The sequence below is a fragment of the Thunnus albacares genome, chromosome 17 (genome assembly GCF_914725855.1).
Source record: "Thunnus albacares chromosome 17, fThuAlb1.1, whole genome shotgun sequence".
Classification (NCBI taxonomy): Eukaryota; Metazoa; Chordata; class Actinopteri; order Scombriformes; family Scombridae; genus Thunnus; species Thunnus albacares.
The window spans coordinates 24,294,723-24,309,366 of record NC_058122.1 but is presented as its reverse complement, the minus strand read 5'-3'; the positions used below and the strand labels follow the sequence as shown (position 1 = coordinate 24,309,366).

General features: G+C 39.8%; 1 protein-coding gene across 1 annotated transcript in view; it reads right to left on the bottom strand.

Annotated features, from left to right (window-relative positions):
* Positions 1-14,644, bottom strand: part of shank1 (SH3 and multiple ankyrin repeat domains 1) — a 99,459-nt gene that overhangs the window by 51,773 nt on the left and 33,042 nt on the right. The window contains 1 exon segment of the mRNA XM_044331472.1: positions 101-304. Within this exon segment, the coding sequence (XP_044187407.1) occupies positions 101-304 (204 nt within the window).

Below are 14,644 nucleotides of genomic sequence, written 5' to 3'. Positions count from 1 at the left end.
GAGGGAGACGTGATGAATTAAGAGCAGTGACATCTTGAGGACATTCATGCTACATACACTTTTCTAGTCTTACAAATGTGTCAAAAGACTGGAATAGTACCTCCAAATATGGCACCCCTTTCTCAAAGGACTGAGGGTATTCTCTGAGCAGCCTCTCCTCCTCCAGGAACTTGGCGTCGTGGCCATCGGTAGCTGGCTGGAACAGACCGTAGTTCAGGACGTCCCGCAGAGATTCGGTCAGGGAGCAGAGCACCTGCTGCTTGGCCTTCCACACCGTGGCATCCGGGTTAAAACGCAAACATTTCTGCAGGGGGACACAGAACAGGACGCACGGTTCAGTTGTTAAATAAGTAATACTAAATATCAGAGGATGAAAATAATCTTTACTCACATTGATAAATATCTTTATATGTGAAGAACATTTTAACAAGTTGTGGTTTATAAGACATTAAAAAATAAGCGATGAAAACAAGGTAAGAAATACAAAAGGCAGCAAAAGTGAGGTCACAGACGTGTAATAAGTAGTCGCATGAAAGTAAGTTGATGTTAAAAATGATAGAAATAAAGTTCATCATGTGCATCAATCTTAACGCTGCAGGGCATGATGGGAAAAATGATCCCTGTCAATCAATCTAAAGAAACTGTGAATATGAAGCACATTGTTTTAATTAACTTTGTGCTTTAATATAAATTCTTTAAACTTTTAAACAGGACCCTGCTGGAGGAACTCGGGCGGCTGAATATGGAGTGAAACGATCTGTAATATTTTAGGGTGGGGGGGTGGGGGGGGGGGGGGCAGACCATCTGTGCCTTAAAAATAAACAGTAACTAATGCAAGGATGCAAAACATTTGGGGTGTTTTGAACTTTCTGTTGCAGGAAGAACCACAGCAGTTCATTTTAATGAGCTGAAGGTGACAATGGAAATAAACCAGCAAGCTTTTTAGCTTGTGACCCCTTAAAATGAAACAGTATCTACTTGCTTACATCCACCAAAGAGTGATTTTTTTTTTCTCTCCTCTCTGAGCTTGTTTCATTTTTATTGTTTCATTTAAATAATTAGTGACTGCCTGAAATGTTGAAACAAAACACTTATGTTAGAGAGAAGCTTGAAAACAATGAGTACAAATTTTGTGTAGCAGAACAATATTTTTACTCATTTTCTGTCTCATTAGTTATCATACGACTCCTTAAATTGATCTGAGGACCCCTCGGAGAGATCGAAGGAGCCGCTGTCCACGGCTGTGTCCCAAATCCACACACACAGTCACTCTAATCAGGTTCTGAGTGTGTGTTCACACTGGAGAAGTGACAGATTTAGTATAGTCAAAACTGTTAGTATGCATGCTAAACCGCCTCTTTTGTGTGCTATTGATTGACACTACTCTCCCACAATGCAATGCAAACAGGAAACGGAGGAGCTACTGCACCCACAGCAGGGCAAAGTAGAAAATAATAGTGGTGAAACAGCTCTAGGAACACATCAGAAAACTTTTTTTAACAACATTTAGTTGTACTTTCGTTGTATAGTGAGTTCTCTCTGTATACAGTTAGTATGCAGTGGTGGAAAGTAACTAAGTACATTTACTTAAGTACAATTTTGAGGTACTTTATACTTCCACTCCACTACATCTCAGAGGTAAATATTGTACTTTCTACTCCACTACATTAATTTGACAGCTTTAGTTACTTTTCAGATGAAGATTTTACATAAAATAACATAATGATGAGCTTATAAATCACACTGGATTGTTAAATTTAAACCGGTGGTTCCCAAACTTTTTGGCTCGTGGCTCTTTACGAAATAATCAGAGTGTGTTTGTGTCTGTTTGTCACGTTTCAGATGTCTATGAGCTGTTTGCAGTTCCACCAAAGAGACGTTTCCCCTCACATGGTTTCAAATAAATAACCGTTTGAGGTAAAACTTCACAAAAAAAAAAACACATAGATTAAAGGAAAGTTCTGAAAAATTAATCCAAATTTATGTAGCAGAACTTTATGTTTTCTTATTTCTTACCTAATCTAGCATCTCAAGACAAAGTAGTTCAAACTAGCTCCACCACGAGCAGCTACAACAATAAAATGCTATTCATGCATTGACTTGTTAGTATTAACAATGTACTTTGTTAAATTTATTGAATACATCAGTCACAGCCCCAATTTTCTGCAAAATGAGCACCTTTACTTTAACACTTTAAGTACATTTTGCTGCTAAAGGACTTTAACTTGTAATGCAGTACTTTTACATTACTGTGTTGGTTCTTTTACTTAAGCAAAGGATCTGAATACTTCTTCCACCAGTGTTACTATGTGGTAAGAAACTGGGACACAGTGCTGGGAGTCCAACGCTGTGGCAGTGGATCTTTGAGCCAGCAGGGGGAGACAGCGGCGGAGTAAAGCGGGTGATTCCCTGTGTGGCCTCGGTTAGCGGCAGACAGGATATGAATGGCAGTTCGGTGCAGCTTTAAGTGTCTCCGGTGGGGTCGTGAATGGCCGAGTGTATAACGGCTCAGAGCTCAGTCAGCAAAGTGGAACGTAACTCACTACACAGATGGCTGACAGAAGGTTTTTTGGCATCACTCTCTCCCTATCTCGCTCTCAGCCTCTCTCTCTCTCTCTCTCTCTCTCTCCAGTGGAGTGGGTTGACCTTGAGGCGGCAGCAGGATGGTTGGCCCACACAGTTACAGCCAGCTGCAAGGATCCCTGCCTCTTGCTGCATTACTGCATGGGCTCCTCTCTATAGCCAACACTTTCTCCTAACACAGAACATTCGCTCAGTCACTGTCACTCATCTTAATCTCTCTCTCTACACACACACACACACACACACGTTTCGGAGTGTGCGTGTCCTACAAAGAAAGAGATAAAACCCTGCACGGGGGTTTTGTGCAGAGGAGTAACATAACATTTTCTCCCCCTCTCTCTCTCTCTCTCTCTCTCTCTCTCTCTCTCTCTATTTTATTCAGTGTCTCCCGTTCGCGCACAGCCAACCCGGTCGCTACGGCAACCGGTTCATTAGTGGAGCAAGCTGCTTGTTGCCATAGAGACATCCCCGTGTTCCCTTGGAGATGGGGTACTGGGAGGGTGTGTGTGTGTGTGTGTGTGTGTGTGAGCGTGTGCGTGTGCATGAAGGTGTGTGTGTGTGTGTGTGTGTGTGTGTGTGTGAAAGTAAAAGCGAGGGGAATGTCTAAGATTTTGAGTATGAGAGAGGTAGAGGATGAAGAGGTGTGTCTGTTTGTATTAGATTAGGTTTCACACAAATAGACACACACACACACACAAACACACACACACACAAACAAACCTACACACTGCACTTACAGTCCCATCAAAGGATGCAAAGCAAACACACTCTAAAATGAATCACAATCCCAGCAGGGAAGAATGACGGTTAAAGATTCAGTTATCACTCAGGAGTCAGCGTCTTATAAAACACTGATAATTATCATAAAATAACAGAGATTAGAAATCTTGTTGTAAATTTCCCTTCATTCCAAGATGCCTCAGATAGTTGGGAGACTTTACCGAGGAAGCCATGCTGCTTATTGATCTGTATACCTCCAGGAACACGATTGATCCTCCAGCTTCTAACTGGCAAGCCAATTAGAGCTGATCACAGATTCCTCTTTATCAAGCCTTCGACATGCAACTTGCTTCTGTAAACAGACAGTTTTCCCAACGATATGCCCACAGAATAGACGGTTCTGTACTGTATGTATGTTGTAATGCAGGTTGACTGTCTCACAGCACAGTTGGTGGTGTCTTCATAGTGTCAGACAGTCTCGTAACTTGTTATAAATCTGTAGTGGTGCAGTTGAAGTTGAGTGTTCAGAGTGCCCTCTAGTGGGCAGAGAGCTCTGATTGTAAATCATTGAGGATAAATGGACACTGAGTGGTTGGTTTGTAGGACAATGACAATATCGTTTCAGTGCCAAAATATAAAAGTATAAAGGCCAAGATTTTTTTTTCTTTAAAAGGAGACATATCATGCTTTTTGTGATTGTCTGTCATTTTTATACTGTTATGACGTCAGATGTTAAACATGGTCAAAGGTCCAAAACTTGAGGTGAACATGTGTAAAGAAATTAAAAGTCGGGGCATCAACTTGCTCTGAACACTTTCTCCTCATGATGACGTCACATTGTCTGCAAATACCCACAAACAGTCGTCTGTTCTATAATATTTGCTGCTAAGGTTGTTGTTAACGTTGTTCCGCGGGTCGTTCACGTTGTCCACTCTCATATTTCAGATTGGATTCAGGCTCAAACATGTTTGTATACAATCCTTCTGCCAAGGGGAAGCTTGTGGAAGCTGACCAATCAGAGCAGAGTGGACTCATCAGGAGGCGGGCCTTAAAGAGACAGGAGCTAAAACAGCCTGTTTCAGACAGAGGCTGAACTGAGGTGCTGCATAAAGGGCCAGTATAAGATAAATAAGTGTTTTTTTTTAACTGTAAACCAAGCAAATATATTCCAGTAGAGCCCGAGAATAAAAAAATATAGACCTAAAGATATGCATGATATGTCCCCTTTAAATTCATGCTAGCATTCTGCCTAATCAGTGCTCATTGGTGAAATTGGCACAGCTCTGATACACCGAGCGCCAGCAGCTGATACTGACAATATTTTCATCTAACAAGCTGCAATTAGTCAATGAAATAAGATCAATCAGGATCAACACTCAAAACCCAGCCAAAGACTTAATCCTTCATCGCTACAGTTTGCAACTTAAAAACATGTTGACTGAATCGTTAATTAGATACCAACCCACCACTGTTTGTCTTTTGAGTTTTAATTGAATCTGCACAGAAATATCTTGTTGAAAGTGTCCGTCGTCTCATCTCATTTAGGAAAAAAACAGAACAAATATATTCTATGTTGCCGCTTTTATTTAACTTTTAAAATGATTCCCAGTGTTACATTAATGCTGCAAGTTTTATGCTTTAAGCTCTTCTGTTTCAAGAGGTGGTTTTTTATCATTATGCAGACCAAAAAAAAAAAAAAATTCTGTCTTGCCTCCTAAAGCTGTGATCACACTTTCCCACTCACATACGCCCACTCACTCTGTCCATGCTGCTCTTTATCTTCCTCTGCCTATCTCTATCTTATCCTCCATCCTTCTCTCTCGCCATCTTTCTCTTAACAGCTCTGTCACTTCTCTATGCAGAAGTAGGAGTCTCTCCTCTCTCTCCTCTCTCTCTCTGTCTCTTTCTCTTGCTCTCTCTATCACTGTCCCTCTGGCCTTTTTCTGCAGGCCAAGTGCAGGGGGACTAGAAGTCTTTAATGAGATCTATGGGGAAATAACCCCCCCCCCCCCCCCCACCCCCCACCACCACCACCACACCACCAAACACACACACGTCAGCCATGTCGCCGTTTAAGTCAACTTCTCTCTCCTCTCTCACACTCTTTCTGCCTCTCTCAGCCACTCCAGCCACCCTCTTCCTCTCCACAGCAGTTCATAAGAAGAGCAAATTAATTTCTCTCAAGCATTTGTGTCATCCCTCCCTTTCTTCATCGTCTCCATGTGGGCTCACCCGTTCATTAACGTACAATCTCTCCACCGCTGCAGAAAGACACTGTCTGTCTGTAGCCTGACCGGGTCACGTATCTTAACTAGGCGCTTCAATCTAAGCATTTGTATCTGTATGTCAGCGTGAAAGTGTTTGCGAGGCCAAATCCTGCCTGAGGGCTCCTTGTTATATACTTGAGAGTTTACAAGAATTCAGCTCAAGTCAAACAGCGGAGAAGAACTCATTTGTTTCACGCTGTTTAATGCGCTCGGCAGGCAAATGCCAGCTCGGTTGCGTGCGCGTGAGTCCGACAATCTAATAAAAACCGAGAGACACAAAAGTGCTTTGACCTCCTGCTGGAACAGGATCATATCAACAACTTGTGATACACAGATATGACTCTCTGGCTGTGCACGCAAGTGAGTTAATGGACCACAGCCTCTTTTATCAGCCACCAGTGGAAGAGGAATGATTAGTGCATCAAGCACCGCAGTCAACTCAGGGACTCACAAGTGGTGGAAGAACTACTCAGATACTTTATTTAAGTAAAACTACCATAAAAAAACTATAGAGCTGCAACAATTAGTTGATAAATCAATCAGTCAATCAACTTTAAATAATTGATTGATTGTTTCAGTCGTTTTTAAAGCAAATATATCAAACATTCTCCAGTCAGCTTGTTGTTTGTGAGGAACTTTTTAAGTGACATTGAACATTTTTTGGGGTTGGTCCAACGAACCAGGCAATTTGAAGACGTCACCTTTGATTTTGGGAAACCGGGACAAACATTTTCACTGTTTTTATAGTTTTATAGAACGATTTATCGCAAAACTAATCAGCAAATCAATGGATAATGAAAATAATCGTGCAAAACTACAATGTAAAAAACTATTCTGCACTTGAGTAGACGTTCTGCATTCAAGATGTTACTTAAATAAAAGTACAGATGTGTGCAAAATGCAGCAAAAACATATTAATTAATCATATATATTACATTACTGGATGCATTCACACGTTAGCAGCAATTTAATGTTGCGGCTAATCATAATTACTTTTCATACCGTCGGCTACTTTAATCTACAAAGTCATATTTTATTAATTGATCATATTTTTTTTATGTTATATCATAATCTGCAAAGTGACCAGTAATCAAAGCTGTCAAATAAATGTAATTGAATAGAGGTATATAAAGTAAATGTACTTTCCACCACCGTCAGTAATCACTAAGTAGGTGATTTGCAGGTCAAAGGATGTGTGGACATACAGTACATGTTAAAACAGCGTTTCCATGACAATATTTCAATGTGAAGCGAGTCAGTAATATAGTCATTTAAATGCTGCTGAGACAAGAGCTACATGTCACTTAGTCCTCTAAAATAATTTCACCAGATTAAGTTTCTTTTGACCTGCGAATCACCAAAACGTTGCTTAACGGGAAGTTTTTTCTTCAACACAGTTCCAGTTGGCCAGAGGTGACACAGCAGTGCATAAAAATGGGACAGGACATCAACCGTCACAGTGCAAAATAACTTTAGCAATTCTATCTGTCTCTCTCCCGCAGCGTGAGATGATAAAATCCAATCCAACTGAATTTCTCCTTGACCTAAAACAACTAACTACCTAACTTTTTATTTTTTTTTGGCCTGAATCCCTTCTCACCACTAACAAATGTCTTGTCAGTGCACCACCAGCAGCAGCACCAGTCCTGACTGGCAGCAGTGTTGAGAAAGATCTCCCCGTAACAAGACTTGCACAGCGTTTCAAAGCACCAAAGGTAAATCCCACCACGGGGGAAGGAGGGACGTTTTCACCAGATGTTTTCCTCTGAGCGTCATGGAAAATGTTTTCATGAGAGACTGAGTGACAAACACTGACCTCTTCCTAAAAAGTCTGACGGCATTAGCGAGGACTACAGCTGACAGTGTTCTGAGCTCATTAATAACACAAAGGAATAAAAAAAAAAAGGAGAGGGAGAGGAGAGGAGAGGGAGCCACTGAATGTAGAAAAATGAGAAACGTTTTATCTTCTCAATATGTAACACAAAATAAGGTTTGGACTGGCAGCTACTTTGGATTGCAACAGACTCGACGCCGCCTGAGGACGAGCGCCAAGCTCGAAACACATTGCAATCCGGAGTAACTGCCTGTCAAAGCCTTTTTCTGTGTACATCATTACAATAAAAAACACATTTTGTCTTTTTTTTTTTTTTTTAATGCATTCAAAGGCTCCCTCTCTTGTTTTTATTTGTGACAAAATATCCCGCTTCAAACACATCTTTATCACGACGCTTTGTGACGTACTTCAAGGGGTCTTCGCCGAACGTGTTTGCATGTGTTGCGATGTAAAAAGAAATGATATTTTAATGTTTAAAAAAGATTATTACCTGATATATCAGCCTCAAAAAATACAGTTAAGTTGTCCTTTGACCTCCTGTGATGATTGAAAATTACACCAGTGTCACCTCTGAATTTCTTCTTCTGTGTTTTTTAGTTTGTTTACTGATGTGAAACAGCTGCCTGAAAATATTGAAAGCATTGAGAGAGAAAACCAGCATTTACTTACTTTAAATATATATATATATGCATTATTTCCTCTCTACTCATGGAAATTAAAAAGAAGCATAAAACCCTTTTTCCTATTAAAAGATTCAATGAAATAAAACTGAATCTGTCCTCCCACGACGATTGGAAATTACAAGCGTAATAACTGTGAATTTCTTCCTCGGTGTAGTTTTGTTAACTGATCTGAAACAGCAGTGACAGTCCAAAAAAACACAGATCCAAAAAAAAAAAAAAAAAAATTTGTTCAGGCTCTAATCACCAGCGGCCCCACTGGAACCATAACATAAACTGCTGTTTCAAAGTCAATCAGTGTAGATAATTATCTAATCAAAGCGCATAATTCCAGTGGAACACAACGCTCGTTAGTAATATATGCTACCTTATGTTAAAAAATAGCTACGTGGCTGCTGATAAAAAGGTAAATATAACACTAAATACATGTGTTTGTGCATTTCTGCATGTCACTAAAAATCCTCCTCTCTCAATTCATAACATTTGCATTGCTACAGTCACTCCCTCGTCTCATTACAACACAATTAACGGGCAATTAGAGTTTATAGAGGGTGAATTAGCTGACATGTAGAACAGACCTAATGTACTGGGAGCGTAAAGGGATATTACCCAACACAAGAGAGAGCAGGAGGAGCTGAGAAGGAAGGGAAGGCAGGAGATGAACCAGAAGGGGGGGGGGGGGGGGGGGTGATCAGGTTTTTTGCTGTGAAAAGTGCAGGGTGTGAATGAGAGAGAGGGAAGCCAAGTGAAAAAATGGCCTGAAGAGGGTGAGTCAGGACGAGATGAGAGATGAGAGTGGGAGGCGGAGAGAGTAAATGTCATGAGCGATGGTGGGTTATAACTCTCGTGACCTCGGGGAGGAAGACAAAAATGTACTGAGTGAGTACATGTTGGCAGGAAGTCTATAAGGTCATGTTTTACTTCTTTCATATGTTAATGTTTATCTGCATGTCTGAGCGGCGCCGGTTTATGTTCCTCATCAATTCACGCTGAGTCAAACTAAACATGTGGACCAATTTAAGAGAAAGATGAGAAGGAAACAAATAAAAATACTATAAAGTTAGACTCATATATTGGATCTTTGTTTCGCTTTTTTTTTAGTAAAAATTTCATATAGATCCATCAGCGCGTCCTCGTCTGTCAGGCGGTTTAATGAATATGATTCCACAGATAGACACTTTGTCACTAACGAAGTGTTGTCTTAGTTGAGAGAATGTGAGGATTCAGAAAGCTTTCTGCAGCGCTTAAGTTATGAACAATGCTAGTGCTAAAATAGTATTAAAAATAGCATATAAATAGTCAATATAGTCAATAAAGTGGGCTTGTAAGTGCTTAAAAATATATACTCATTATTTAATTCCCCTGTCTTTGCCACACTCACATAAATCCAAAAGATTTGCATAAATTAAATTTGTCCTGTTAAAAAAAAAATCACAGAAAAAGGTGAATTTTTCCTCAAATGATGAAATTAGAAGTTTATTAACCTTTTTAATGCAGTTTCTTCTTAAATGTATTTATATATGTGTACAGGTCTTTCTATTTTTAACAAAAAGAGTAACATACTCTTTGTAAAGTAATGAGCAAATCTGACAGAAGGTCATAACTTTATATATATATATATATGCATGTTCAGATTTAAATTTGCTTATATATGATAAAATAGCTAAATAAACTACAAAAGGAAGAATATAGAAAGATAATCATGTACCTACACTGTATACCCATACATACACACATATATACTGTATATACATATATACTGTATGTATACATGTGTTTTGATGAATCTTGAGTTCTTCTTTATAAGACATTAAGACAAATCGTTGGGATTTTTAACGTCTGTTACTGTAAATGCTGTTTCAGGGGACTTGTCTCCCTGTCATGTAGATTTAAAAAGTTATATAATAAAACATTAACATGTTTTGGAAGATGTGAAAATGAGGTCAAACTTAAAGATTTAGAAAATGAACATAAAACACAGCTTACAGGCATCGATCAGCAGTAGTTTGCTGCACTGAACGGCTGCATCTGTACTCTCTCTATATCTATTCCTATCAGTCTCATTCCACCTTTATTTATTTCTGTCGGCTTCACTTTATCCACCTGGATCTATTTCTATCTAACTGTCTTCTTCTATCTGCCTTAATGTCTTTTCAGCCGTCTTTCTCAGCTACCTTCTGTCTACGTCTATTCGCTCTGATCCACTTCGATCTCTGTCTGCCTCCATTACCTTTATCTCTATCTTCTTCATTGTGCTTTTATCTACTTTGTCTCTACTTCATCCACCTTCTTCTATCTCCTTCTGCCTCGATGTCCAAACACTCACCTCTACGAGCCCATTTTACCTCAGTTTATCTCAGTGGTAACTAAGTGCATTTACTCAAGTACTGTACACCACTTTATTTATATGCGTCAAATATTGTACTTTCTACTCCACTACATTTATTTAACAGCTTTAGTTACTTTTCAGATGAAGATTTGACACAATAGATAATATAACAAGCTTTTAAAATACAACACATTGTTAAAGATGAAACCAGTGGTTTCCAACCTTTTTAGCTTTTGACGTCTTACATAAAGCAGTGTGTAGTCGGGGTCACATTTCACATGTCTATGAGTTGTTCTTCTCACATGCTTTCATTTCAATAAATGTTCAAATGATCCAATATTTCACCAAAAATCAACAGATTTGTGTATCAGAACTTTGTTTTTTCTTCTTTCCTCTCCCATTAATCAGCTCACCACACCCCTCAGATTTATCTGGTGACCCTTTGGAGGGGCCCGACCCTTAGGTTGGGAACCACTGGACTAAACTAGCTATGATGAAGATGTAGTAGTAGTAGTAATATAATAATATATCAGTCAGAGAAATGAAATAAATACTTTTACTTGAATATTTTTGCTGCCAAAACTTTGTACTTTTACTTAAGTAGGGTTTTTCATGCAGGACTTTTACTTGTAATGGAGTATTTTTACTTAAGTAAAGGATCTGAATACATCTTCCACCACTGGTTTGCTCTCTATCTCTATCTGGGACCGCAGCAATTTAGACCCTTGAGTGAACATTCCCATTTATCCATCTTTTCACAATTAAACTTTGATGTCGATTTGTTATAATAAATAGGCAGCGGTGAATTATTTATGGTCGGATTTAAAAAAAAAAAAAAAAAAAAAAAAAAAACACTGAATCAAGCACACTGCTGAAAAACACCCATGCACAGATCAATAATAAATCAAATACAGCAGCAAGAGGCAGAAAGAAGCGTCAAGCGAGGCATTTATTGTGCACTGGGATGGTAAATATGAAATATGGACACGCATACGCACAGGCACCGGCAAATACATTTATTTCATTCGGAGTCGTATCCCGGCTGATGATTTATAAAGGTTTCTGTGAACGCGTCGCACAGGCCTCGGTGGCTTAATAGAGAGGACAAAAGAGGACAGACAGCTAATGTCTGAGGAACGCGGCCTTCTGTTTGTCGAACACAAAGCCGGTCTGGTTCAGCTTTTATCTGGCAGTGAGCAAAGATACACACTCCTCCATTTTCTCTGTTTTTAAAAAATATTTTTTACTCCTCCTGTTTCTTCTTCTCTTCCTTTCCAGCACAAAACACACACACACACACACATGGATGCAGCCTTACATCCCTAATTCCCTTTTCTTTGTAATTCAATTATCAAAACAATTGAATTACTCCTCATGATTCACTTGAATAGATCACTCATCAGAGAAACACAGAAGGGGGGGAGAAAAAAAAAAAATGCCTGGGCGTCTGGCACTGATGATTGCCTAAATTTTCAAGAGTGGGAGACTGACGTACTGTACGGTGGAGGCAGCTGCATTTCCAGCCCGTGAAGCCAATTTAGACACACTTCTGATGGAAGCTTTTCTCGCCGATGTGATGTAAGACTCGCATCTGGGAAATGGAAAGCGGATGGGTGGTGGATGGATCTATCGTGATTCTGGATGACCCTCTTAAAAAAAACCAGGCGCACTTTTCACGGCGCGCTTCATCGCACCGTTTAAAACCCTCTTCGGCGACATTAAGCCGCTCCCTTCGCTCTCTTTGACTCTCTGTGAATCCTTTTACCTGCTTGTAGTGTTTTTAAAATCTAATTCTTGCCCACATATTATCAGCAGAGCGATTGCTCTTCTATGCTCTGTCTCTCTCTCTCTCCCTCTCTCTCTCTCTCTCTCTCTCTTTGCTCTCCGGAGCTGGGTCACCTTGAAAGTCTCTGTCTCCCTCTCAGATCAGTCACTTTGCTGACGAGTATTTGCAATTCTCTCTGTGTTTTTTTTTTTTTTTTTCGCTGGTGATGCAGTGAGAGAGAAAGAGAAAGAGAGAGAATCTAATTGACGTAATACGCCCAATCCTCCCAGACTGGCACTGTTTCTCGAGCATTGTACATTGCAGGTTTCCACTGAACTGACCGCACGTACCGTCACACGCTCACGGACGCCAAACACGAATCCCTCCCACCTAATATCACTCCTCAAAGCTCCAGGTCCCATATTGCAAAATATCAGTACAGAAGCATAATTGTCCTACAGAAAGCCTGAGGGTACAAACACTTCTTTTGAAGATGTCATGAAAGCCGCCTTGTCGTTACATCCTCAAAGTGAAGGTGAAGGCCGTTTCATCAGTTTTTCAGATGGACTTTTCACTCAGACTTTTGCCCTTTGACACTCTACGAAAACTCACGAAAACGACATCAAACGAACACTCTAGGCTAGAGATCCCTGAGTCCTCTGGTACGTCTTAACGCTATGTACGTTAAAGAGGTAGTCCGGCAATTTAGTATCACTCCTCCATCAAGTTGGGGAAGCACAAGAGAAAGATTAATATAAGAATAATCAGAATCCAAGCAGCAAAGGCCGAGATATTTAGTGCCTAGTATGGGTCAAGCCCCAAACATGCCGGATCCTACAATTCCCATAATGCAACTCAACACCACCTGTGGCCTAAATGTCCACTTCTTTCAAACTCTATAGCTGTAACACAGTCTAGTCTGTTGTAAAACAATGCAAGAAGCTCTCGTACAAACAGATTTGTTCTTAAAACGCACATACGAGTGATTTAATTTGTGTCATTCGTCAGTTTTCTCGTACTTAAAATTCTCTCTAAGGTACGAAAAAAAATGTACGAGTGGTCCAGACGTGGATGTCGTGCATGTTGTGCATAGATCATCTCTGCCTTTCTTCACACTTGTTTGACTTTCAATTATAACGCCCTAATCTGAATTAACTGTACCGAAATTAACAAAATATAACTAAAACAAACTTAATTTAAACTTAATATTCTGTTTGTCATATTATCATCATCATGGCTGCCAAAGGTGTTTTAGATTTTATGATTTTTATTGTCATATTTCGGCGCAGCAGCTTCTACATTTCAATCGTTGCAGGAAACTTCGACAGCTGCCTCTCTGTGTGTGTCTCTTCAGCTTTCTGTCCAGTATCATCTTCTATCACAGCAGACATCGTAACATCATCTACTGTAGGCTGTAATATTCTCCGCTAATATCTCAGTGACTGTCACACGACCGCCTCCCATCACCACCCTTTGCTTTAGAGAGATGTTTTTTTAGCATTTAACTTCATGTCAAAGCATTTCCTTCTTTATTTCTGTCACAGTGCAGAGCTGCTCTAATGACACGTCTCCTACTACTGACACTCCTAAATGTGTCTTTGTTTAGTCATTTCTGGAGGCTGTGCAGTGTTTTTACTCTTTGGGACCTTTTTTTTTGTGAATGAAACTCACCTACAACAGTAGAGTAGAACATGGACAATTTTAGGGGCGTGGACTATGCTAAGTGATCACATCTCACAAACGTGCACCTCCTCATGAACAGGTGGCGTTCATGAGGCTGACACAAGCGATTTACGACAAGTTCAGGCAGTTAAGAGAGTTTGTTGAATCCGGCTTGGAGCACTCGTAACCTCACAGAAAAAAGTAATAGAGTTTTAGGACAAAAACTAACGAAAATATCCTTGCATGAGGCCCATTGATCAAAAAATGTAAAAATGTATTTAAAAGTTTACCTGAGTTTATTAATATGAAGCTTCAGCCGTCCAAATGAGTCAAATCAGGTCAATATGTGTCAATGTTACAGTCTTTTTAGTGCCAAATTTCTGTCTTTTTGTTACTATACTTCCACTGCAGCTCAACAGGAAAACACTGAAGAGGGAATTTTTTTACTGAAAAGACTGTAACTGTGGAAGAATATCCACTTTATTTGACTAACTCAGACTGCTGAAGCCTCATATTATCTTCATGTTTGAATAATTTTTTTGCTCAAAACGAGAAACTGTGGATTTTGGCATCGCTTACGTTGTAATGGACGGGTATGTATGAACAGGAGGAATGATTACAGCGGTTTGTTGTTTTAAGACAGACTTGAAAAGTTGTGAGCTCAAGTTGAGACTTTTTAAACTTTGAAAAGCTCCTCCAGAACCACATCGGTCTCCTCTCCTTGACAAGTAAACTGAACTTCATGCATAAAACAAATCAGTGGAGTGCCCCTTTAAAAACAAAACCAACTGACTCATTTGGGTT